We start from the raw sequence: 26,795 nt of genomic DNA, 5'->3' as shown, positions 1-26,795 counted from the left end.
GAGAGTACTCTACCGCATCCAGGAACAACACAGGGGTGGAAAGGCATCTTGAAAAAGACGCATCCTTAAAAGGACGTTCAACGCCGCTGTGTTTTTGCTCTTTTAGAGGAAATTACTCTTTTAAATAAAATCACTCTTTTATGAAGAAAAAAGAACTCGTAAGAGATCTTTATTATCTGCACTGTCGAAGCGCTCAGGGGCAGGAAGTGCACAGCCGTGCAAACAGGAGAAAGCCGCTGTTGTGCCGTAGAATACAACAGCATGCAGCAGAGGGATAGCAGGAACTCGGTGTGTACACGCAGCAGTTGCAGACACGACCATCGGCTCCGAAGAAATTTTCTGAATGAACTCCCGTATTTGCGCCGCTTAAATACCCGTATGTTCGGGGGCGGGACATGCAAATACTGGTTGCCAACACTCATTGGCCTTTTTTCATAGTTCAGAGGTGAATATCGGCGCTCAAGAGAGACCCCTAGCGTCGCTTCTCTGACACAACGTGGAGAACTAGCATATATAAGAAACAAATAGTTTGATATAAACTTTCTCAGCAATGGTTTATACAACAACTAGAACTCTAATTTGTAATACTTATTTATTCCTTTTTAGCAACTCAAATCATTCATAGTGAAAAAATATAAAAACAACAACAAAACATTTATACTATTCAATGATCTTATATTTATACAGCCCTGAGTAGATCATGTTCATTTGATCATGTTCATTTGTTTTATTTAATAAAAATTTTTTTACTTCATGTTTGAATGATTATAAACTGTATATGTATTGTAAAAACATTACCATTGTGTAGCTCCCTGCCTCAATACAATCTATAATACAGCCTTTATGCCTACAGGAAAGCCATGAGAAATATATATTTATATGTACATTACTCCTCTGTCAATATATTTACCTTTCACATTTGAATTAATACCAGTTCAAAAGGTTGTTGAAGAAAAAGATCACTGATTGTTTACATACACTAGTTTGATGGCATATATGTTTCAGAAAGCAGAAGTGTTTGAGGTGTCCACTGACTCTGACCATACAGAGCTCCTCCGGGACATCAGCCCTGCTGGTCCCTTAAGCGTGAAGCCTAGTGGTCTCAGCATGTCCAACAAATGCTTACGAAATTTCACCCCCACAAAAGCATAAAGAATTGGATTGACACAGCAGTGTAAGTAGCCCAATGTGGAAGTTGCTGTGAGGGCTACATCCAATGATGTGGTGCTGGCACAGGATGTTTGGTTATTGGTGCTGATTTTGCTTTGGAAGGTGTCGACAATGAGGGTGATGTTGTAGGGTGTCCAGCTGATGAAGAAGGCCAGTACCAGGGCTACAATAACACGCATGGCTCTCTTTTTCGGCATGCACTGGGAGCCGCGCTGCAGCCGCAGAAGGATGCAGGAGTAACAGAATAGCAGTATGAGTGCCGGTAGAGCAAAACCCACCACATGGCAGAGTAGACGAGAGACCAAATGCCAGGAATTAAAGGGGTGAACACATACAATTTTATCCTGACGTCTGGAGTCTGGAGTGGCTATAAGGTATATCCAGTCAGGAATTGAGAGCAGTAGGCAGAACAGCCAGATGACCAGACAGCAACAGTGCGTCACCTTGGGCTTTTTACGAGAATACATCTGCATTGCATGGACGATGGACAGGTAGCGGTCAAGACTGATGCATGCCAGCATGAAGATGCCACAGTAGAAATTTATCTGATGAAGGAAGAAAGATTTTAAACCTGAAGCTGATCCTAAACATTTCCTACTAAGTATCTACAGTTTTCCTGACCAACCACTGGGCTGCGCCATGATTATTCTGGTTACCAAAAAAAACTTTTTGAAAATGACTGAACGATCCATGAGCAATTGCTGGCTTGAGCCATCGCATTTTTTGTGTGAAGAAGACCTAATGGTCTAAACATTGCAAGCAAGTGTAAACCATTACAGTATTTTTGGAGCAATAAATCAGTGTACAGACACGTGCCATGTTTTTCCTTTTAGCAGATAATATAATAATAGCCACTATACAAGGTGGTTCCCCGTGAATGTATGCTCATCTCAAGTTGTTTATAATGTAGCGATTTCATAGAACAGTCATGTTTATTAATTTGTTTATCATGTAACCATCTGTCTGTTGTAACTTTACTTCCAAATAAACTATTACAAATGTATTATTGTAACTGAGATATTGCGTATTTCTACTTATTATTTTCATGTTCAATAAATTATATTTCATCCTTATTGAATCCTAATTTTGTGTTTTTGTATTACACTCTTATTGTTTGCAGCGCAAAGACTTACTATTGTAGTATTACAGTTCACTTGCATTGTCCACTTAGGCTGTAGATTGTAATATAAAAACAAATTTCAGCAATTTCATGAGTTTCACCTCTTAAATTTATATGTATAGTGCAATACAAACATTATTGTGTAGTGGATAAAACTGTTTAATAATCATATTAAAATGTAATTAACAGTGTAAGCCCGTTTATCGGTCCAATGGCGGTCTCCAATAATACGGGTGAAGGTCTCTGCGCATTACTGTCTTTCCTTTTACACAACAAAACAAGATTAAATGAAATAAATTTTCTCTTATGTATTACCTCGTTATTTCATCTGACTCCATAAATGAAAAAGGTTTTAATGATATCTGAGCTTCATTAAAAGTGAGCGAATGCTTGATTATTCTTTTTAACTCTTTTAATTATATTTTACCATTCAGATTAGGAAACTATGTTGCTTTGAGGTCCTTGCATGTTTTTCTCTTTTATGCGGGTCTCACGATCACAAGCACATCAGCTTTGGATCATGAAACAGAGGTAATTGCTATATACCTAAGATCAGTCACATTCACGTTTACACAATCAAACATACTTCAGTATAGCCCCATGGAATTGCATAACGTTTTCTTCAGTAGAGGTCACGGCCACTATTACAGATGTAAGTTGACCAACATAACTTCTCTTGTAATAGCTTTGGATTGACCATGCGTGGTTTCCCGCATACACTTATCTGGAGAAACATCGAATTAAAACAGAGGTTAGACACTCAAATTTAGATTGGTCAAGCAGCATGTGCTGTTCTAAACGGAAATTCCCTTTTTGTCTTTGCAAACCAAGTACACTTGAACCGATGCCAAATACTAATCGTCACTAATCTGACGCAGACTTGCATTAACATATGAATCGTTTAATCTGCTTGGGAAAACAATTTCAAAGTCAGTCAGAATAAAATCTAATGTTTACAATTTATTGACCAGGTAAATAGAACAATAATTCAAAATCCAATTCATAGAGTGAAATCATCGATCAATCATATATAATAACAATTCAGAAATTGAGGAATTTATAGAAATATTTACCTGGCAACGAGAACTAAAAACAGCAATCGTGTGGGAAGTCTACCTACAGACTCCACGAACCTTTTGCCCATTTTCCTTATAAACCCAGATAATTCAATATGCTCACCAAATGGTGGTGTCTGTCATTATAATTAGATTTTGGTCCCCTATTGAGGGGTTCACAACTGTGGGATCAGAATTTGTAATTGAATGGGTTCTTGATTCCTGTAGATTTACATATAGGAGGTAGTTTGTATGGAGGATCTGGGGAAGGGCGCACCTTTAAGGGGCACACCACATTTCTCATATTTTATAACTTCTTTTAGCTTTTCATTATGGCTGGGAGAATGAGACCAGTTTACCAGGTGCATGGAGACACTTTAAATAATACTAAACATGTATATTTACTTTTTGTACACACTTAACATTGCATAGGTTTTTAGTGAGCTTTAAGTGAGGGGGAGATGATGAGACTAGAAATGAGGTGCGAGCTGCACTGTATGCTGCGTGTCGGATGTTGCTGTTACATATGCAAGAGAGAGTCCAAATGTTAATTCTCATGAGAGCCTTTTGTTTTCTCGAGGAGTAACCCAGACTCGCTGGCACCCGCCTTACAACAGTATTGTTAATCTTCCTCTAAGTAAGTAATATATCTGCTATAAATGTTTAAGCAAATAATATAATGTCAACATGAAAATAGCTCATCGTGACTCCGTTCTGCAGGTAATCTTTGAGTCCTCAAACCAAGTGACAGATGTATTTGTTCCAAAATACTTTAGTTTGATTGGATGCACAGCCTTTGAAGTCAACAAGCAATTTGGGAAGGATTTTCTTCTCTCCATTTGGCTGTCCAAGCAATGCATGACTCTATGGGTTAGTTGCATCTTATTATTTGCATTTAGCATTGTTTTATCCATTATATAATACCAGCCCTACTATCCATTTTTGGGTTGCAATGAGAACTACTGATGTAGGAGAAACAAAACAATAATAAACATGTAAAAATCAATGTAGAAATGTGAACCTAAAAGCTCTTGCCCACCTTGAACAAAGCTCCAGTCAGCTTGCAGAGTCCTGTCCCAAAGATCCACTCCTTCGCTGCCTCTACAGCCCAGAATGGCAGTGTTAGCAGCAGTAGACTGTCTGCTATGCTCAGATGGAAGATGAAGATGTCTGTGACATTCCAGTTCATCCTCTTCTTCCACAGCACCACCAGTACGAGCCCATTTCCCACCAGCCCCACCACCAGCGCCACAGAGTACAGGACCGGAATAAAAATAGCATCAAAGTGCATGCTGGTGTCTTGACTACAAACCACTCCACAGGAGGTATCATCATAGTCGCTGTAGTTGTAGTTGTAGTTGTCCCCAAAACCAGTCAAATCTTCACTGTTCAGGGTGACCTTTGTTTTAACATCCATCTTCTTCAAAGAAAAATCATTATAATTAGTATATTTCTATCATTGCACACTCTGAGAAAATTAAATATGTGTAAACAAAGATCAAAAATGTTTTGTAACCAAGTAATGCACTAAATCTGGGTAAATTTAACCATGGTTTTACCATAGTAATATTGTAGTAATCAGTTTTTGCAGAAGCTATAGTTTTAATGCAATTAACCATTGTACTACTACAGTAATATAGTGTAAATAATGTTACTATGATTTTACCACAAAATACGATGGTGATACTATGGTTACTGTAGTAAAACCATGGTTAATGTTTGTAAGGTAAGGTTAGATTTAGGTTTATGGGTTGGTGCAGGGTGTTTTTGGGACACTAAATACGCAATAAACACGCGGCAGTGAACTATGTTAGTAAATACAGTATGTTATTAGTTTAATTAGAGGTGAAAAATAATCCCAGTACAAACAGTGGCAGATACTATATTCAATCCTAATTAAATACTAACAAACAATATAGGCACATCTGTTAATTCTCATGAGAGCCTTTTGTTTTCTCGAGGAGTAACCCAGACTCGCTGGCACCCGCCTTACAACAGTATTGTTAATCTTCCTCTAAGTAAGTAATATATCTGCTATAAATGTTTAAGCAAATAATATAATGTCAACATGAAAATAGCTCATCGTGACTCCGTTCTGCAGGTAATCTTTGAGTCCTCAAACCAAGTGACAGATGTATTTGTTCCAAAATGCTTTAGTTTGATTGGATGCACAGCCTTTGAAGTCAACAAGCAATTTGGGAAGGATTTTCTTCTCTCCATTTGGCTGTCCAAACAATGCATGACTCTATGGGTTAGTTGCATCTTATTATTTGCATTTAGCATTGTTTTATCCATTATATAATACCAGCCCTACTATCCATTTTTGGGTTGCAATGAGAACTACTGATGTAGGAGAAACAAAACAATAATAAACATGTAAAAATCAACGTAGAAATGTGAACCTAAAAGCTCTTGCCCACCTTGAACAAAGCTCCAGTCAGCTTGCAGAGTCCTGTCCCAAAGATCCACTCCTTCGCTGCCTCTACAGCCCAGAATGGCAGTGTTAGCAGCAGTAGACTGTCTGCTATGCTCAGATGGAAGATGAAGATGTCTGTGACATTCCAGTTCATCCTCTTCTTCCACAGCACCACCAGTACGAGCCCATTTCCCACCAGCCCCACCACCAGCGCCACAGAGTACAGGACCGGAATAAAAATAGCATCAAAGTGCATGCTGGTGTCTTGACTACAAACCACTCCACAGGAGGTATCATCATAGTCGCTGTAGTTGTAGTTGTAGTTGTCCCCAAAACCAGTCAAATCTTCACTGTTCAGGGTGACCTTTGTTTTAACATCCATCTTCTTCAAAGAAAAATCATTATAATTAGTATATTTCTATCATTGCACACTCTGAGAAAATTAAATATGTGTAAACAAAGATCAAAAATGTTTTGTAACCAAGTAATGCACTAAATCTGGGTAAATTTAACCATGGTTTTACCATAGTAATATTGTAGTAATCAGTTTTTGCAGAAGCTATAGTTTTAATGCAATTAACCATTGTACTACTACAGTAATATAGTGTAAATAATGTTACTATGATTTTACCACAAAATACGATGGTGATACTATGGTTACTGTAGTAAAACCATGGTTAATGTTTGTAAGGTAAGGTTAGATTTAGGTTTATGGGTTGGTGCAGGGTGTTTTTGGGACACTAAATACGCAATAAACACGTGGCAGTGAACTATGTTAGTAAATACAGTATGTTATTAGTTTAATTAGAGGTGAAAAATAATACTTTACAAAATAAAAAATAATTTACAAGAGTAAAATTACTTCAACAATAAAACAGCCTTGAAAAATGTATACCACTCTCAGGGGGGAAAAAAGTACTACACTACCTTTTAAGGGACAAGGGCAGTCAGAGGGATGTATGCCCAAGAGGACCCTTTGTACCTTTATAACCTAAGTAACCTAAGGACCTATTGTGTACATTTAAAGGGACATTTATACATTTTGTTCCCCAAAAAAACAGTTTGGGATCAAATTTTTTTCCAGATGAGTACATTTTTCTATGAGTGTATAAAATGAGAGCATTAATGTGAGGGCTCAAGATACAAAATAAGTAGCCTGAAATTGAGAAAGGTTTAAAAATGAAAAACTTACGCAAATGTGGATTCTCACAGCAGTTGAGAGGTACCAAAATGATTGACACTTTGAGAGTTGCTCAATTATAATAATATAGGTCAAAGTATGAAGAAGGGTAGGAAGAGGGAGGAGTCAGTGTCAGGGAGCACCATGGTTTGAAGGGGAAATATGATAACGATCAGTTTTCATTCACAATTCTATTTTAAATGCTCACTTTAACATTCTTGTCAATGAAATGTTATGCTCTAGAAATGTCCAGAAATATACACATGTAACATGCTGGCTAAACAGTCATTGTTTATTACTGACTGTTCATGAGCTTCATCATTTGTAGGGATCTGTAATTCTCCAGCAAAAACCTTACTTACAGAGAAATTGTAACTCCTGTGTTCTAACTGATCAGTACTGTTTATTTGCAATTAACAGTCAGTTGTTGATGTTTTATTTATTCAACATTTAACTATTTTTTTTTTTTTTTTTATGAGATAAGCTTTTGATAGGCAATTATCTGTTTAATATCTTGAATATTTTTTTTTATTAAAAGTGTTTTTTTTTCTTTCAGTATGGTTATGAAATTCTCCATTGAGTTTTTGAACAACTGAGTAGAAAATAGTTAATTGGAAGTATAACGTTCTTTTTTCCCCCGATGACTTACCCGATCCTTCTGTGTGTTGCTTGTGCAACGGGATGTTTTTTTCACACCTTTACACCACGTCCTGTTCTCTCACCATTTGTTCTCTTTGTGAACCTTTTGTTTATTGGTTTTCTACCTTATGAGCAGAGATTTTGTTATTTGTGTCAGTGTGTACCTGTCGCTGTAGACAGCAAAGTGAAATGTACAAATAAAAGTCTGAAGGAGAATAAAGAAGATAAATCAAGGAGAGTTGTTTTAATAATTGGCAAAGATAAGGGAACTGAGAGAGGATGAGCAGAGCTTTACATCTTACTGGGTAGCCAAAAATGGACATTGAGCTCAGATGATCAGATCCAGACAGATTTAGATTCAAGACTGGCAGTCTGATAAAAAGTTCCTAACTAAAATCTTAATCTGTCTGTGAAACGTTTCTCAGAAGGAGGACACAGGAAACGGAGCTTTCAAAAACCCACAGGTAAGGCTTTAATGATTATTATGTTTCTTTCCACAAATACTTCCACATATAAACTGTTCAACACTTTTCTGGAACACTGAGTTCTCTTGCGCCAGTCTCGCTCTCTCCTGGAGGCTCTGTGGCAGCTTTTAAACCGCTCTCCCCGTGCTCACTGAAATTAGAGACAGGTGTTAAACATAATTTAGCTCAGGTGCAAGCGCCCTTACTGCTTTTTCTCCCGGACGGGTGCTTGACCACGCCCCCCGCTGCCACATACCCCCACCGCCCAACTCAGGTCAGGGCGCCATCCAGCCTGCCTAACCCCCCCCCCATTTCTGGAGAGTAAGTCAGCGACAGCCATCTGCACCCCCGGTCTGTGGACCACCTTGAACTTAAAGGGCTGGAGGGCCAGATACCAACGGGTAATCCGTGCGTTAGTATCCTTCATGCGGTGGAGCCATTGAAGTGGGGCGTGATCCGAGCAGAGAGTGAAGGCCTGCCCCAGCAGGTAGTATCGGAGCGTGAGGACCGGCCACTTGATGGCCAGACACTCCTTCTCCACGGTGCTGTACTTTGTTTCCCTCAAGGAGAGCTTTCGGCTGATGTACAGCACCGGGCGCTCCTCCCCCTCCACCACCTGCGAGAGTACGGCCCCAGCCCTCTGTCTGAAGCGTCTGTCTGCAATAAGAAAGGGAGAGATAAGTTAGGTGCATAAACCCCCCACACACACACACAAAGTGCGGGAACAAGAACAACCGGGCTGGACCAATCACTGTGGGATTCCTCTATTACGCCCATATTGAGCATCGCATCCAATTCCTCCCGCACTATTTTATTTTTATGTTCGGGCAAGCGATAGGGGCGTCTACGTACCACCACTCCCGGCTCGGTCTCGATGTGGTGCTGGATGATGTTCGTACGACCCGGTAGAGGGGAAAACACATCTGCAAACTCCTTTTGTAATTCAGAAACCTCTGTGAGTTGACGCGGTGAGAGGTGGTCTCCACAAGTAACCGGGGTGCTATGATTACGGTTTTTATTTACCTCCGGTCCGAGCTCCGCTCTCTCCAGAACTACCGTGGCCAACGTCACAGGGACCTCCTCCCTCCACAATTTCAGGAGGTTGAGGTGATATATTTGACGCGCACCCCCCCTATCGGTTCGTTTAACCTCATAATCGAGATCCCCCACTCGTTGTGTGACCTCAAAGGGTCCTTGCCACTTGGCGAGTCATTTAGAGCTCGATGTTGGGAGCAATACGAGTACCTTATCTCCCGTATGACAGGGGTACTCAGCTTAAATTCCTTTATCTGAGTACCCCTGTCATACAGCCAGCGTTGGCATTCTTGAGCCTGGAGCAAATTCTCCTGTGTTAATTGCCCAGTGTGTGGAGTTTTGCTCGAAGATCAAGAACGTACTGAATTTCATTCTTACTATTAGAAGGTCCCTCCTCCCAAGCTTCGCGGATGACGTCAAGCACTCCGCGCGGGCGCCACCCATACAGCAGCTCAAATGGCGAGAAGCCAGTGGAGGCTTGCGGGACCTCTCGTACTGCAAATAACAGGGGGTCGAGCCAATTATCCCAATTCCTAGTGTCTTCGTGTACGAACTTACGAATCATATTTTTGAGCGTTTTATTAAATCGCTCCACTAGGCCATCGGTCTGCGGATGGTACACGCTAGTGCGAATCGACTTAATGCCCAACAGTTCATAAAGCTTTTGAAGTGTACGTGACATTTCTTTCAGAATCCCCACCCGGGAGATTATCTTGAAGAGTGCCCCTGCAACACTACGTGCTGAGATGTTGCTTAGGGGCACTGCTTCCGGATATCGCTTTGCATAATCCACCAGGACTAATACAAAGCAATGTCCGCATGCTGTCCGTTCTATTGGCCCGATGAGGTCCATTCCAATTCTTTCAAAGGGGACCTTGATCAATGGAAGGGGGCACAATGGCACTTTTGGTGTGGCCGGTGGGTTTACCAGCTGACATTCACGGCACGCCGTACACCACCTGCGGATGTCGCCGCCAATGCCCGGCCAATAGAAACGGGCTATTAGACGGAGCAGTGTTTTCCTTTCTCCTAGGTGACCCGCCATGGGATTATAGTGAGCCGCCTGGAAAACCATTTCCCGGTGGCTCTGTGGAATCGACAGCTGTGTTAAATTCTCCTTTGTCTGAGCGTCCTGCATCACTCTATATAACCGGTCATTTATAATGGTAAAATAAGGGTATGAAATGGCGACGCCCGGCCGGAGTTGTTGACCATCGATTACTCTCACTTGGTCAAAGGCGTGCTTAAGGGTTTCGTCCCTCGACTGCTCTAAAGGGAAATCCCCCTCAGGGAATTCCCTGAGAGGAGGGGTGGGAGCCCCGCCCCTTCCCTCGTCATTCCGACTTGAAGCAGTCGAGGACAGCCCCAGCTCCGCCTCCCCTCCAAAAGCATCGCACATCTCCTTATTTTAGTGCAGGACCCATCCGCGCAAATTCCCTCTCATACATTTTTAAAGCCTGGCCAATCGGTCCCCAAAATCAGCGGATCACACCTCACCCTCACCAATTTAGCTGTGCCCAAAGCCCCGGGTTGAACCAAGCGTTGGTGGATGGTGGTCTGATTACACCCTGTATCCAGCAATGCTTGGTAAGTACCCCCCTTGATTCTTACCGGAATCCGGTACGCTCCAGCCCGATCGGGGGCAGCCTGCTGGATATCGGAGACCCGCACCACAGTCCCCACCTCCATCAGCGGACACTGATCCCGGAAGTGGTCCGGGTCTCCGCATCTCCAACACGCTGGCCCAGGCGCTACGCCCCTACCTGCAGCGGCGGGCGCCCCCACCTGAGGGGGAGGGCGGCTGAATGTTGGGGAAGGGGAATGTGTTGCTTCCCATGGCCGGGAAGTTGGTCTCGGGAGTTCTCCTCGCCTACGTGGGGCAGGAACGGGCCCTGGGGAGAGAGCAGAGCGAGAAGGCAAAGAGGAAGGGGAGGGAACAGGGGAAAATACAGGGGAAGGGGGAAGAAAGAGAGCGAGAGAGGGCTCCTCTGCCCTCAGGATCGCCGCCATGTGGTCCTCCGCAAGCCGGACGGCTGCCTCCAGCGACGCCGGGTGGTGGCACAGGTCCCACTCTGCCGTTCTCCGGGGCAAGTATTGGACGAACTGCTCCAGCACCACCTGGTCGACGAGTTCCTCAACGTTGCGGCCACTTCTGACAGGCATCCCGGAGCCGTTGGGCGAAGGCAAATGGGCGGTCGGATTTCTCCACCTTCATGCTCCGTTGCAGGATGGCTCGTTTCAGGTCCGCGTAGGCCAGGAGGTTCGTTGCCGGCAGTTGTTGAGCCGCGAGCTGGGCTTCCCCGGACAAAAGAGGGACAAGGCGAGCTGCCCACTGATCGTGCGGCCAGCCCCAAATCTCGGCGGTACGCTCGAAGAGATCCAGGAACACTTCTGGATTGTCTGCTGCCCCCATCTTTTGCAACGCGGGTGGTGGCAACAAGGCGCGGGTGTCTGGGGTCGTGGCTGTGGTCGGAGTGGCCTTCTGGCTCAGGAGACTCTGGATTGCATGCTGGTCCTCTGCTTGAGCCCGCATGATCTCGAAGAACCGGCGATCCTGGTCCTGCCGGAGCTCAAGCAGGGATTGTTGGTGGCTCTGATGCATTGCAGCGAGGGACTGGAGGACCCCTGCCAACTGGGAGGACTCTACGAGGCGATCACCTTCCATCATTTGACAAATTTGAGTCCCGGGCTTTGGCACCAGTGTGAAGGAGTTTCTCAGAAGGAGGGGCACAGGAAACGGAGCTGTCAAAAAACCCACAGGTAAGGCTTTAATGATTATTATGTTTCTTTCCACAAAAACTTCCACATATAAACTGTTCAACACTTTTCTGGAACACTGAGTTCTCTTGCGCCAGACTCTCTCTCTCCTGGAGGCTCTTTGGCCGCTTTTAAACCGCTCTCCCCATGCTCACTGAAATTAGAGACAGGTGTTAAACATAATTTAGCTCAGGTGCAAGCGTCCTTACCACTTTCTCTCCCGGGCGGGCGCTTGACCACGCCCCCGCTGCCACACTGTCACTACTTAAAATTCTGTTGTATTTGCACCTTAGGGGTGCACCACAATCCAATCTAAACTGGTGCATGCATCAGTTCCACCTGTCTTTTTGTTGTTGTTCCCTTTAGAGTCAATTCATTCGACATTGCTCACTATGGAGAGTCCTTCTTAGATGATCTGGTTGAAACCCATATACAATCACACCAATCCTCTGATTGGCAATGGTGTTTTTAGCTCCGCCCCTTTAGGCACGTAGTTTGCCTGTATAAGCGGGTGCTCATTCACAATTTATTCTGAATGTTTTTCCTTCAAGACCGAGGACATCATCTTGGAAACCCTCTACGCTTCGTCGTAGAAATACGTGCCTCAGCGGACAGATCTTCTCTGCTATGAAATGGACAGGACGACTTGTCACCTGTATATCAAGAGCCCACAACAAGGAGACTTATTGCTACCCTGCAGTGTTCCTGTGAAGAGTTCTATGCTTCGCCATCAAAGTCGTGCTTGGTGAATGGGTTCTTTGCTTTGACGCTTGCCGTGACAACGCAAGGCTTTAGCGAGATTCCACCCACTTGTTGCAGCATTACAGCAGGATATATTGTATCCTTTTCATAGATATGTTGATATATTAAAAAAAGAGCCACTTGCGTGCAACATGTCTTTTTCAATATGTCGTTCCACAAGTGTTTCCCATAGCGAGCGGCACACCCTGCCATCAGATGAACATGAGAGCTGCTTTTGCAGCCTGGGCTGCACCTTCTCTGAAGTTGCTGTCATGGAGACAGACTGCCTTAATTGCAAGGGCATGAGTCTCCGGACACTAAGCTAAAGGATCACCCTCTTTCTGAGGGACGGTCCCATCTTTGCGTCTCTCCCACCTGCCTCTGTTTTATCTCGATGGACCACATGAGGAGGCATGATGGGGCTGCGGGTTTGAGTTGGAGGAAATCAAGGAGGATCCCTTCAATCTTCAGACGTAGTGTCCTTGCAAGTACAGTATACGCATGATGAGCTCTGGCCCCCTATTGGAGCGCACAGCCTTATCACTTTGCTGGTTCTGACGATGGAGATGACATCATATCCCTTCAAGCATCAAAAAAGTCTGATGACTCACCGCTTCATTTCGAATGGCCCAAATGGTTCACACAATTTCATATGCTACTCTTCCTCGCCAGGTACACTGGGATGGTAGACAAATGTGTTTCCGTATGCTGTGTTCTCACAAGAAACAGAAATGCACTCGCTGCTTGGGACGCACACACATTCTCACACTGCGCATCCTCACTGGATACGCCGGGATGGTAGACAAAAGTTTTTTTGTGCAATGAGCAGTCCACCTCCTACCTGCTGACCGAGGATGCCCGACTCGTGGCCCAATAAGTCCTGGATTTACAACAATTGTCTCTGTATCCTGAGAACTTAGAAAAGGAATTAATAATTCTTTGGAGGCCAGGCATATATCTAGTGAGGTTAGAGGCGAATAATAAAATATAATCTGTGTAAAGCAAAAGCATATGCGCCATACCTCCCATCACCACCCCTGGAAAATCATCTAAAATTATATCAATTTAATCCATTTGTTTGTACTGCCGCTACCGTAAGTCTGTAAAGTGACTTAATCCATCCAACAAAAGTATTCCTGAACCCATACAGTTCCAAAATCTTAAAAAGGTAATCCCATTCTATCTTATCAAACGCCTTATCAGCGTCAAGTGAGATGGCAGTGACCAGAGTCTGATAATTTGCCACTGATCACACGATATTGATGAAACGCCTAATGCTATCAGCTACGGCCCCAAATAAACCCAACCTGACCTGTATGTATAAGAGATTAATTGGTTAACCAACATTTTTGTCAAAATTAAAATTTTAATTGTACAGTAAATCTTAAATTCGCTTTGATCTTTGTCCTTTTTAAGAATCGGACTGATCCGGGCTTGTGTCATGGATGGGGGAAGCTTTCCATTCTTTAATGATTCCGTATAAACTTCCTGCAAATGTGGAGCCAATTCTGTAGCACAAGATCTAAAAAATTCAACGGCAAAGCCATCTGACCCTGGAGCCTTGCCTGTAGGCAAGGCCTTAATTACTTCACCAAGCTCCTCCAAGGTCGTCTCAGAATCAAGAGAATTTTTTTTCTCATATCCTCATCGGTAGATGCAGACGTGGAACTATAGAGATAAAGATATAATTCTTGAAAAGCATTTTTAATATCAATGGCCGAGTAATATTTTTATGTTAAATATTTTAGGTGTTTGTTGTTTATCTAAGAGACCAATTGTGTTTTACTGTACATCAGTTCAGCACAGTTTTGGTGTGGTTTCCAAATACATGACCTAATGATCAACATGACAAACCGGTCTTAGTAGCATGACAAAACAAGTCTGTGTAGGATTGTACTATATACACATCCACACAAAAACATGTGAAGTTGAATCTATTCTTTCACTCAACCTTCCTCTACCATGGCCACTACATTGAACCTTAAGCTTTTTGTTATGTGGTTACTGGCCCTGCCCCTCAAAAATGTAAAACAATGAATGCACGAATGCAAATGAGCACTGACTATTAATCCATCATGCTCCTACTACAAAGCAGTAAAATAACGTCACTGAAAGAGCAAAAAAGAATTACAAAACTCTTCTAGTTCTTCAAGAATTTTTATTTTTAGGCTGTTTGAATACATATATCTGTGACTATCATCAAGATTTGACTACAAATATGTCTGTAAAATTGCCAGTCATGCAAACACACACAGACAGGAAATGAACATTTCACATTGCAACTTGAAAACTTATGCAATTTCCTCCCACAGAGTGAGATTAAATTCTCCAAATACATCAAACAACAAAAATATCTACTCTCATTTTGTTCATGTATTGATGACTCATGTGGAAAACTATGTGATGGAATATTTATGATATCAGATCTCATGACTTTTATGGCAAGCATATTGTCTAGAATGAGGAACTGGGGTAGGGTGCTGAGACATGTGGCTTTTTTTAATGTTTGCAGTCAAAGAACCTTTAACAAATCTTTCTAGGATGTCACTCCATTCAAAATGCACCGTCTTTGATCACAAGCACATTCAAGCCTCTGTTGATTGTCTGATAGTTTGGAAATAAGTAAGTCTCTTTCTCTCTGTACACATGCATGCTGTAATCTCTTTTCATGGGGATTCCACTCATGAGAACTGCAAATGTGCCTAAAAATTCCAACAGGGGCCTTTGCCAATCTTTCATCATTCACATACAGTGCCATGGAAAAAGGGAGAAAGGGACTTTCCTCTAAAAGTATGTGACTGGAACACTTGGGAAAGGAAAGGTTGTGTAACATGGGAAAAGAACCCTTCATGACCCTATCTCACATGACCCTGTCATCATTCTCTCACTTCACCATGAATAGTCATTTATGCAAATAAAATATTAATAAACAATTCATTTTATAGCCTAAATGTTTTTTTGTTTTTTTACTCATGACAACAATTTACATTTACCTCAAGGTCAATATAATAAAATTGCATTATTTTCACCTTCACTTATTAACGCTTATGTAAGTGACAGAAGCCAACCTCCCAGAAACCACTTCCTATAGAAATCTAACAGTCAATATGTCATAGCTATGAACAATTAGTGGTATCAAACATGGGAGCTGAAATAGTGTTGTGATAGTGTTGATAAAATTGTTATAGTACACTTTCACATTATATCTTAGGGATTTTTTCCTGCTATAGTCACCTTTGGCTTGCTCACTGGGAGTATGCAGGCATTTTTCTTTATTTAGCTGTGTAGAACAACATGAAAAATGAAAAAACGTGCCATACAAATACATTGAATTGAACAATTTTAAACACATTTCTCACTGACAACAACATTGAAGGGATAGTCCCCCAAAAATGAATATTCTGTCTTCATTAACTTGTGACTTTCTTCCGTTGACTACAAGAGGAGACATTTTTATAAATGTTGATGCTCTTTTTCCCATACAATGAAAAGTGAATGAGAACTGAGGATATCAGTCCCTATATTCTGTCAAACAGATTTTATGTACCACAGAAGAATATTGGTTTGGAATACCATTTTTGGATGAACTATCATATTTAAGAATAAATACAGTACATAGCAAGCTGTAACATGATTGAAGCACAAAATTGAAATATCATTGCCTGTTCAGCTTTAGTTATTGGTACTTAAATGTCATCAGCATACTAATATAGTTTCACAGAGTACACATATTTAAAGTAGACTTTAAATATTATCAACAAACACAAGTACGATCGAAGATTATCAAACCACTAGTAGTGGGTGTAATCCATTCCCAATGATAACAGTTTTTAACAACACTATTCCAAAACACTTAAGGCACAAAAAAAAAAATTATAAATACAACAGCATTGTGAGAAATTAGATAACAGTTGGTTAGCATTTCTTGTCCTTTTTTTATTCTTCCTTTATCATCCATAAACAAAATTCCTCAAAACGGGGAGGGACTATCATTGGGAATTGTACAGTCACTATATGCTTACATGTTAAATAAATTATATATAAAATAAATTTAATTATTTAGAAAATACAGATGCTACTTTTAATTATCCTGATCCTGGGTTTTGTTTGTTTGTGTAATTCCATTCATAAGCTGAAGTGAACCTTGTTCCTTCTCTTGGACATTAGTGCTATCATTTACCCCCACTGTGTCCCAAAGGGAAACATCATTGCTGTCTGTATCACAACCACTGAACTTGACCAAAGCCAGAGTGCGTCGCTTGAACTCTTTGGAGAGACAAAGGTAAATCACAGGATTGACAACACAATGAAGAAGCCCTAGTATATCTGTTGCTTTGCTAGCGGTCCATCTCCTTCCATCACACCTTTCTGCTCCTGTTGTGGAGACATTATCCACTGGCTGAGCAGTGTCTACAATGAGGGCAATGGTGTAGGGTGTCCAGCTGATGAAGAAGGCCAGCACCAGGGCTACAAGTACATGTGTCCTTTTGTCCTTCTTCTTCTGGATGCCATTGCAGGCCTGGCGTAGGTTTAGAAGAATGCAGGAACAACAGAAGAGGATTACTAGTGCCGGTAGAGTGAAACCCACAACAAGATGTAGCAAACGCGATGCAAGACGCCAGGAATCAGAGGAGTAAGAGTAATTGCATTCCCATTTACCATGATCGGTTTGATCACTGATGGCCTTCAGATTGATCCAATCGGGAATGGACAGTAGCAGACACAAGAACCAGACGATCCCGCAGCAACAGTGAATCACCAGAGGCTTTTTGCGAGAATACATCTGAACACTACGGATGATGGACAGGTAACAGTCAAGGCTGATGAGGGCCAGCAAGAAGATGCCACAGTAGAAATTGATCTGATGGTTAAAGATATAATGAAAGTGAACAGCTATTAACATTTATGACACAGTTATCTGAAATACTATATTCTGAATGGTCAATCACAGAATGCAGCATTGAAAATTTGTATTTGATTTTTAACAATGACCATTGGCACCATTGTATAACTGACTGTTCATCTAGGAAACCTTCCTATACAGTAGTTTTGTACTTGTTCGGTCTTTGTGGTCTCTACAAGTAAGCTAGTAAAATAGTTACAACTCAAATCAATAATTCATGTCCATTTATTAGGCAATGTACAGTGAGTTGGTCATTATTGAAAAATAAATGCAAGATCTTATTCATGAATAATTTCTGAAAAAGATTAATGATATTTGTAAACTATAAATGTACAGTAACAAATGATCTGTTAAACTTTGACATTTCTAATAATCACTTTTATATGTTACAAAGTGTAAGGCTTTACAGGAATAAAAGTGTAATACAGGGTTCCCACTCTTTTCAAGGGACAATTTTCCAGGATATCTTATGTGCCCAGCAAGTGACAAAAATACATGCATCCATTTAAATCGAGCTGATATTTTGGCGTTTCGGTGTGTTTGGGATGGTAGTTTCTCAACTCTCCAGATAAGTAGTTCACTACATGGCCCAGTGTAATTATTAATCCCCATAAAGCTGTGATTTAGGGCTGTCACGATTATGAAATTTGGCTGACGATTAATTGCCAAACAAATAATTGGGATTATACTGATTAATTGTCTCTTTAAGGGTCTTATTTCTTAAGGTGCATGTGTGCTTCATACACCTTAAGAAGTCATTCTTGCATCTTTAACTTCAAATTAGGGCTGGGATAAACGATTATTTTTTAAACGATTAATCTAGCGATTATTTTTCGATGCATCGATTAATCTAACGATTCATTTTTTTCAGTCCGATTCGATTAATCGATTTGTGACAACACTGGTAATACCGGTTTCATCGGGGGTGGGGGTGTATAAAATGTAAAAAAAAATACATTTGCCGGGAGTTTGATTGACTGGCGATCTGATCAATCAATCATAATACGCCATTTTTGTCCGACAAAGTAGTCAGGAGAGAGAAGATTAACGTCGGTGGATTTGAATTTGAATAATGGATTGTAGGCTACTGTACTGACATCTTTCCGCGGTTAAAACAACAGTCCTTCTGATGTAGGCTACATTCATGTTTAGCCTATTTGATGCTATAAATTAACCAAGGAAAAGATGATCGGTTCACGAGCAGCTTTAACTGAGGCAATCAGTCACGACACATTAAAGAGCCACAAAATAGTAGGCCTATTTATGGTTTAATTTTCTTTGAATGACCAAATTTGAAAGTTGAGACTTTATTAAATGTTACCTGCTTGGTCCTGTCTGTCAGCGCTTTGTCAGTGTCCTCTATGTATTTTTCACGACATTCATAGCTATAAGCGAAAACTTTAGGTGTCGACAACGTATTATAGCCTACTCCAACATCGAGTGCAAAGTGGGGAGTTCAAAAAAAACTTACGGTGCTCTGTCATCTGCAGCTGCAACCGGGTGGCGCCTCTTAAGGTGCTGGTGCATTGCCGTGGTGCTAGAATGGAAGGCCATCTCCATTTTGCAAAGACGACATATCACGGAATTGTTTTCTTTTAAATTAAAGAATTCCCATACTTTAGAGGAACGAGTGCATGCCGCCTTGCACTGAGGAGCCACTCGTGTTGCTACTAGTCGCCGGCGCCGCCATCTTTGTTTTGGGTCCGACGAATCGACGCGCATATTTTGCGTCGACGTATTTTTTGCGTCGATGTCGCGTTGTCCCAGCCCTACTTCAAATATAGAAAACAAATAATAAAATGGGGATACAGGACTTCCTTTTAAGGCTTTAAAACTTATGAATGACATGGAAAATAAGGTTTTAAATATCATAATATTTGTAAATACATAAAGATGTCTCTTTTTGGTCAACTTTTGATTTGGTCAATTTTACATTTACACTGTTTTTGGAACAGATACAAATATTTTATTTATAAAAATATATATAAAATATAGTTTTATTTTATTTATATTATATAATATTATATTACGCAAAAGTAAAATATTTCTGTCCTAATTTCTTCACTTTCATACTTTATTTGAATGCTTTTTGATTAAATTCACGAGCCCCTTTTTCTCATGAAGCAAAAAGAGATTGTTTCATAATTTTATCATTCCACATAAATAGAGTAGGTATGAGTCTCTTCTGTGCCACTGTCATTAACATGTGTGTATGAACCCGCTTTGACAAAGAACGTTTAACATTATATGATCGTTAAATTAAATTGAAACTGGATCACTTTGCGTTCAATATCAAAGTTTATATTTGTTTGATTATAATGCCAATGAGTTTGGCACGAGCCTCTGCTAACGGCACGTACATCAGAGGCCTTGAGAAGCACTTCACGCATATGACGTTCCTTTGGGGTCAAAATTATGACTTTGCATCACGCACTCATCTCATCTCACTGAACATGACATCTGCGTGTGCCTTCACATCGCTTCACTCGCTCTTCTGTATGAACGTGATGTCTGCGTCTCGTTAATGCGCCATCTGCATCTGCTGCTTCACTTGCTCGTCTGTATGACCGTGACGTCTGCGTCTTGTTAACGCTGCGTCTGCCGCTTCACTCGCTCGGCTGAATGAACGTATTTTCTGCACCTCCTCTATAGACCTTTTCACAACTGATGATGCGTTTCCACCTTATTTAGCAGCGTAAATCTAGCAAACTTTTTAATATGATAATTTTTTTAAATATTGAGTGTACATTTATAACATTATGCTTTTTATTATATTACCCTGGAATTCGTTAATTATTAATAAAAATTAATTACTACAGCTGTGAGGGGGTTTCTATTACATCTGCTGAGAGACAGTAAATAAGTCAGATAGGAGAAGATGCCAGGTTTTGTTTTTTCTCCATCAATAACGTAATTTTGACCCGATGCGACTTAGTCAGGAGAGAATTTATTTCCAGAAAATACAGTGAATAAATAAATAATAAAAAATTTATTTGCTGTGCCATTGCAAGAAGTAATTTGCAAGAACAAATTTGTTGGTTTATCATTATCCAATTAGCGCTCTTGGAATCTGTGACTACATTATACAGCATACCTACGTTACTTTTTGCATAGCCGAATTTAAAACTATTGAAGTTCACATGAACTTAAATATGGAAAAGTTCTTGAAAAGGAAAACTATTGACGAGGGTTATGTGGGATAGTGTCATGGGATTTGTTAATCATAAAAAGTGTGCCGTGGAAGAATAAAGGTTGGGAAACACCGACCTAAACCACAATGCGTTCAAAAAAAGCGTCCAAAAGAAAACACACAGCAGTATGTAAAATCTGCAATCCAGTGCTTACCGAGATGGCAGGGACCATGTCAAACTTTTATCGGCACATAGAACGGAAGCATAAAGAAAGATAAGCTAAGTGTAATTGATGCTAGCAAAGCTAGCTAGCTAAGGTTAGCAATCTGCCTCTTGCTTGTTTAAGAAAAGACAGAGAAAAGTGAAGATTTAAGTATTGAATAATTGTTTGATGTATTCAGTACTTAATGATGGTTTCTAGGGGAAGAGTCATCCAGAAAACCTGATGCGATGCGTGCACAATTTTATTGTTTTAGGTGGATTGGAAACTTGGAAAAGGAGTGTTGAATAAAGATGGTTCAGTTGATTTAGTGTTTGTTTGTATTTGTTTGCTCATAGAAAACAAAGTAAAATTCACACACATACAATTCACCTATGCAATTCCATTTAATGATTTTATGAAGACACACACACACGGCAATAAAATCTTAATTTGGTTTAAGTGGGTGTTTTTATTCAGGTCAATTTGAGTAGTGTCTATGGTTTGCATGTTACACATTTTATCGCAAATGTGTAATGAAGTGTGGGACTCGCACTGGTCTGGTCTTGGTCTTGACTCGGTCTCGCCCTGCCTTAGTCACTCTGCTCTTGTCTCGGTTTAGGTGGTCTTGACTACAAAACTGCTTTTTATTATAATAATATATTATGTGGCAAATAAGTAGATTTCATATAAATTATAATTTTATTTTCTATAGTTTGCTATTATACATTTATTTATATTAGGTAGAGTTTTTAAATGTAAGAATCTCTTTTCTCATTCTAGTTATGCATTATACTGACAATATAACAATTTAATCTTGCCATGAAGTAGATAAACAAAAGAGTGTGATGCAATAAATTCTTATTTTTAAGTTAACTGAACAAGTTGGACAAGAAAAACACAACATATAGGGGATAAAAGGGACAATAGTTAAGTGCTTAAAAAATGACAGACTCAGACATCACGTTCATTAAGACGAGTGAAGAGAAGTAATTAGGGCAGATGCTGACACGCTTCAATGAACCGTGTAACATACGTTCGCGAAACTGAACACAAATCACACAACTGCAACACGTGAATGATGTGTGACTTCTGCCTAGACGCTTCACTGACAGACGTTGTTTACGTGACGTCTGCATCTTGAATATAATAGAATAAATAGTAGAACGAGTGCGTGATGCAAAGTCATATTTTAGAGCCTAAAGGGACGTCATACACATGCTCTTACGGACAGGAGCTGCTCTGGGTTGATGTTCATGGTGCAGCTTGTTAACACTTGGAGTTTAACTGAATGACACACAAACGCACCATTCATTGCATTTATATATTCACTTAAAATTCCCCTATTTGGGCATTAAAATATAATTGGAATTTGAACTGCACAATAAATCACGTTTATCTAAAATAACCGTTATCGGACGATAATTTAATAATTGCAACAGGCCTACTGTGATTTAATTACACAGTAATGTACACGTACACACACACACACACACACACACACACACACACACACACACACACACACACACACACACACACACACACACACACACACACACACACACACACACACGCACACAGTGTTTTCAGTGTATGAGTGGCTGGCTTCACACATTCATTTTGAAGTGTGCATCATTTGCAGATTATATATTTGTTCAATCAAACCAGGGGCAGACAGGGAAGAGAATTCAGCCCAGGATTTTACATAGAAAATGGCACAAAAGTTGTTTGGGGACACAGCAAGCCGTTTCAGCTTATTGCTGCCCGTTCGGCCCCGTTTCGCGGCCGGCCCACCAAGACCCATTTCTCCCTATGGCCAGTCCGTCCCTGCATTTAACCGTTGACTCCAATTTTGATTCCTGATCGTTACCATGTTTTTATGCATGTCAAACCTTGCTAGCAACACAGTCAAACAGTTCTGTTATACTAAAACATTTTCCAGAACAAATTATTATTTTCCAGGACATTTAGGTATTTTTCTAAATTCCAGGTTTTCCAGGATGCGTGGGAACCCTATTAATAACATCTGTAAGTATTTAAATTTAAATGACCTAATCCTAAACGGAGTACATTAACAAGCACATTATCTCATATTTCTAACTATTTGAATATACATTAACTAATTATCTGTCAAGCACAAGTTGATTATTAATGAATTATCAATGAAAGTAAAAGTTCAAGTGATATCAAAATATGACATCATCTCATTTCAGACCAATAAACTACATACATTTATTTAAAAAAAAAAAAAACTTTAATCCACAATAGACCGTTAATGTCCCCGTCTCACCTTGAGCAAAGCTCCAGCCAGTTTGCAGAATCCTGTGCCAACGATCCACCCCTTCACCGCATCTACAGCCCACAGAGGCAATGTCAGCAACAGCAGACTGTCCGCTATGCCCAGATAGAGGACGAAGATGTCCATCACACTAAAGTTCCATCTTTTTCGCCACAGTATTACCAGTATGAGTCCATTTCCTAGCAATCCCCATAAGAGCCCCACGGAGTAAAGAAAGGGAATGAGGACTGCCATGGTTCCAGACACTTTGCTAGATGGGCAGCCCTCCTCCTTGTATTCATAATCACTGTAGTCGAATGTGTTGTTTTGCTCAAACAGTCCGTACAGATCTAGCTCCATGTTGGACTAAAATTAAAATAGTCTTTTATCAAGGCTCGGAGTGTGCTGCAATGAGACAGAGCAGACAATAGGTTAATATCCAACTCACACCAGTGCAGCTCCTGGTGTGATTTAAGAGAGTGGTTTCTTATGAACTCATGAGTCACATGCTGGGTTTTCACAATATGTGGTAACAATTCTGAAATTGAAAGCGTACATTCCACATCATTGGGTGGGACAGCTGACTGCTGTAAATAAATCTGTGATGAATGTGCACACACATACACACACAAACGAACCTACCTAGACACTGAGGAACATTATTGATCTTATACTGTATTAGCATCTTTTAATTTCTGTCAGTCACAACTTCTTATCATCAACATATTTAGCACTTTTACTGTTCTACCTCAAACAGCTGCGTCTTATAATATTACTGCTACTTTTCAACTCACTAGTGCTATAAATTAATCATATATATATATATATATATATACACACATATACATATACACACACACACACACACACACACACACACACACACAGGTGGCCAAAAGTTTGGAATAATGTACAGATTTAGTGGTTTCAGAAGAAAATTGGTACTTTAATTCACCAAAGTGGCATTCAACTGATCAAAAAGTATAGTCAGGACAAATCTAGACAGGCCCCATTTCCAGCAGCCATCACTCAAACCCTTATCCTTGAGTAATCATGCTAAAAATCTAATTTCTAGAAAACACTTGCCATTATATCAAACACAGTTGAAAGTATTTGGTTCGTTAAATGAAGCTTAACATTGTCTTTGTTTTTGAGTTGCCACAGTATGCAATAGACTGGCATGTCTTAAGGTCAATATTAGGGAAAAAATGGCAAAAAAGAAACAGCTGTCTCTAGAAAAACTACTTTGAAGTAATTTAAGAAGTTCTGAATTTTTTTTTTCATCATACATTAACAAGTTCAATATGGAAAAACTAGCTACACTACGAGTTTGTGAGTATTGAGTTAAACATAGAGATAAAACTCTAGTCTAGTTTTAGTTGTCGAAACAATAAACATTAGACACGACACTTCACGCAACAGAGCTTCTGGCGTGAGAGCACAGGACAGAGGAAGCAATAAACTGAACATCAGAATCATAAACCTCTTATCGTGTTTTAACGAGCGATGAGAAGAAACACAAACTTACAAGTGCGCTTATGTTCCCGTTTTGCCTTCTCTCTGTTACCATCTCTTCAACTCAAACTGTCTGCATGTTTGTTTTTCTTTTACGTAAGCCATCTGTTGAGAGTCGTTTGTTTGATCCTGGCAAATACACGCGTAGAGATACGGAGCGATAGTAGGTGACCGGATCCGGGTATCACGCAGTGTTGGTTTTCTTCGACTTGGCCTAAAGCCGTTTGAAGGTTATCATTTGGTCCCGGTAGCTCTCTAGCTCCCTCATAACAGCAAACCCCATGCAATTTTACCCCTGTTTATTTACATGCACGCGCGCACGCGCACACACACACACACACACACGTTCCAGTTTCCACATCAACGCAGCAGTGTCCTCTAGTGTTTGAAGTTCTAAAATGAAGTATATATATATATATATATATAACTCAGCTTTCAGTTTACTAACGTCATTATATTTGACATGAGCGTTTTCGAAAGTATCCATTTTCGGTGGAGAAAAATGGCATTACAGTGTCGATGATAGGCCAGCAAAATCAATTGATTTTCAAATGAAAACGAATTAGTTGGGCATGGCCTTTAAAAAATGTTTTGTAAGTATTTATTTTTACCAGAGACCAATATTTTTTGTATTCATAATAGCGGGAAATGGACATGAAACAGTAGGCCTACCGCCACTCCCTATATGCATATTACGCAGTCTGCCTGGGGCACCAACCAGTGTTGCCAACTAGTTTCAATGGAAAGTCGATAAATGTGGCTAGATGACGTCATACGCTAACTAACATATCTAAGACGTCATCGCGTCTCATTTGCACTTTACATAGTTTCCGCCCATTACATGTTTTTGCTTCTCTGTGCTTACCGTACATACTCAGAATCACTCAGACAGAAAGTTAGAAGCGACGGTAACTTTCTTATATTTTCTCTCACACAGCGTTCAGCATAACAAACCACTATGTGCATATTTACTAAAAACCTATGTGCACATTTACAAAACAACAACAAAAAAAATAGCCTATTTGCATGTTTAGAAAAAACTGCATGTTTACAAAAAATTGTGCATGTTTACAAAAATACTATGTTCATATTTACAAAATAACTATGTGCATATGCAAAAAAAAAAACTATGTGTATGTTTACAAAAAACTATGTGCATTTTTACAAAATACTACCTGCATATGTACAAAAAACGATGTGCATGTTTAAAAAAACGATGTGCATGTTTAGAAAAAAACTGCATGTTTACAAAAAACTATGTGCATTTTTACAAAAAACACTGTGATTCTGATCTAATTCCACATCACTCCATGTGGGTGCTGAAACAGACTTCATCATCATCCACAGGATCCATAACCTCAGTGCTCTTCACCTGTGGGGTGATATTGGGTGCAGAGGAAGAGCTAGAACCTGCTGCAGGACATGTTTTAAACGAATAGGCTGCTGAAGTGCCAAAGAGCTGCAGCACCTTATCTGGCAGTTTGTGCTCCTAGCGTGCATCTCCAGAGAGTCTCAAACCATATATAATATAAAGAATAGAGCTAAGTGACTGAAGGGACATACAATTCCTTAGTTTGTTTTTAATTACACCCATTTGACTGAACAGCCTTTCTACCTCAGCTTTTGAGTGTGGGAGAGAGAGGACAGAATCTGCAGCAGAAGCAAAGTCTTCATATGGGTTTATACCTGAGGAATCCTGGTGTTTCTTCACCTCAGCCCAGAATGCCATGGTGTTTGTTGTTTCCTCAAATTTCTGTAGATGAATAGACCTCCACTGATTAATAATTTTATCTATCATGTCTGGGGAATATCCTAAAAGGTTTGCAATAGAGGTTGACCGATTAATCGGTCGATTTTTTGAATTTTTTAACATAATCGGCATCGGCCAATATCCAAGTATATCAAGCTGATTATTAGGCAGGCGCATCTGTGGGTAGTGTTGTTGTGGAACATGTGTTCGACACACGCTGCCCCTAGAGTCATTGCCCCTAGAGTGAGCAGACCTCATCCAGTGCCTAAGGAAGGAGCTAAGTTCCTTGGAGAAAATGGTAAGGATTAAATTTGTATAACTCCTTTATATTTAATTAAAAACTTTTGATATGTTACTGCCAACTTCAAGAAAACGCGACAAACACGATAGGCAACATGACGTTCGGCTACTGTGGATATTGATAGTGTAGTTGAAGTTG

At 40.3% G+C, this 26,795-nt stretch overlaps 2 protein-coding genes across 2 annotated transcripts; both read right to left on the bottom strand.

Annotated features, from left to right (window-relative positions):
• Window positions 1–850: 850 nt before the first annotated feature.
• Window positions 851–6,973, bottom strand: LOC127656388 (C-X-C chemokine receptor type 3-like). The gene is made up of 3 exons (XM_052144702.1): window positions 6,954–6,973; window positions 4,385–4,765; window positions 851–1,715 (listed from the first exon to the last, which is right to left on the bottom strand). The coding sequence occupies exons 2-3, from the start codon at window positions 4,760–4,762 to the stop codon at window positions 1,002–1,004; spliced, it is 1,092 nt and encodes a 363-aa protein (XP_052000662.1). The 5' UTR covers window positions 4,763–4,765; window positions 6,954–6,973; the 3' UTR covers window positions 851–1,001.
• Window positions 6,974–14,722: 7,749 nt separating this feature from the next.
• Window positions 14,723–24,893, bottom strand: LOC127656000 (C-X-C chemokine receptor type 3-like). The gene is made up of 3 exons (XM_052144116.1): window positions 24,620–24,893; window positions 23,104–23,496; window positions 14,723–17,438 (listed from the first exon to the last, which is right to left on the bottom strand). The coding sequence occupies exons 2-3, from the start codon at window positions 23,449–23,451 to the stop codon at window positions 16,659–16,661; spliced, it is 1,128 nt and encodes a 375-aa protein (XP_052000076.1). The 5' UTR covers window positions 23,452–23,496; window positions 24,620–24,893; the 3' UTR covers window positions 14,723–16,658.
• Between the last annotated feature and the right edge of the window lie 1,902 nt (window positions 24,894–26,795).

The sequence above is a fragment of the Xyrauchen texanus genome, chromosome 15, assembly GCF_025860055.1.
Source record: "Xyrauchen texanus isolate HMW12.3.18 chromosome 15, RBS_HiC_50CHRs, whole genome shotgun sequence".
In the NCBI taxonomy this organism is placed as follows: domain Eukaryota; kingdom Metazoa; phylum Chordata; class Actinopteri; order Cypriniformes; family Catostomidae; genus Xyrauchen; species Xyrauchen texanus.
Note: the sequence above shows the minus strand (reverse complement) of the source record. Positions and strands in the feature narration are given on the sequence as shown.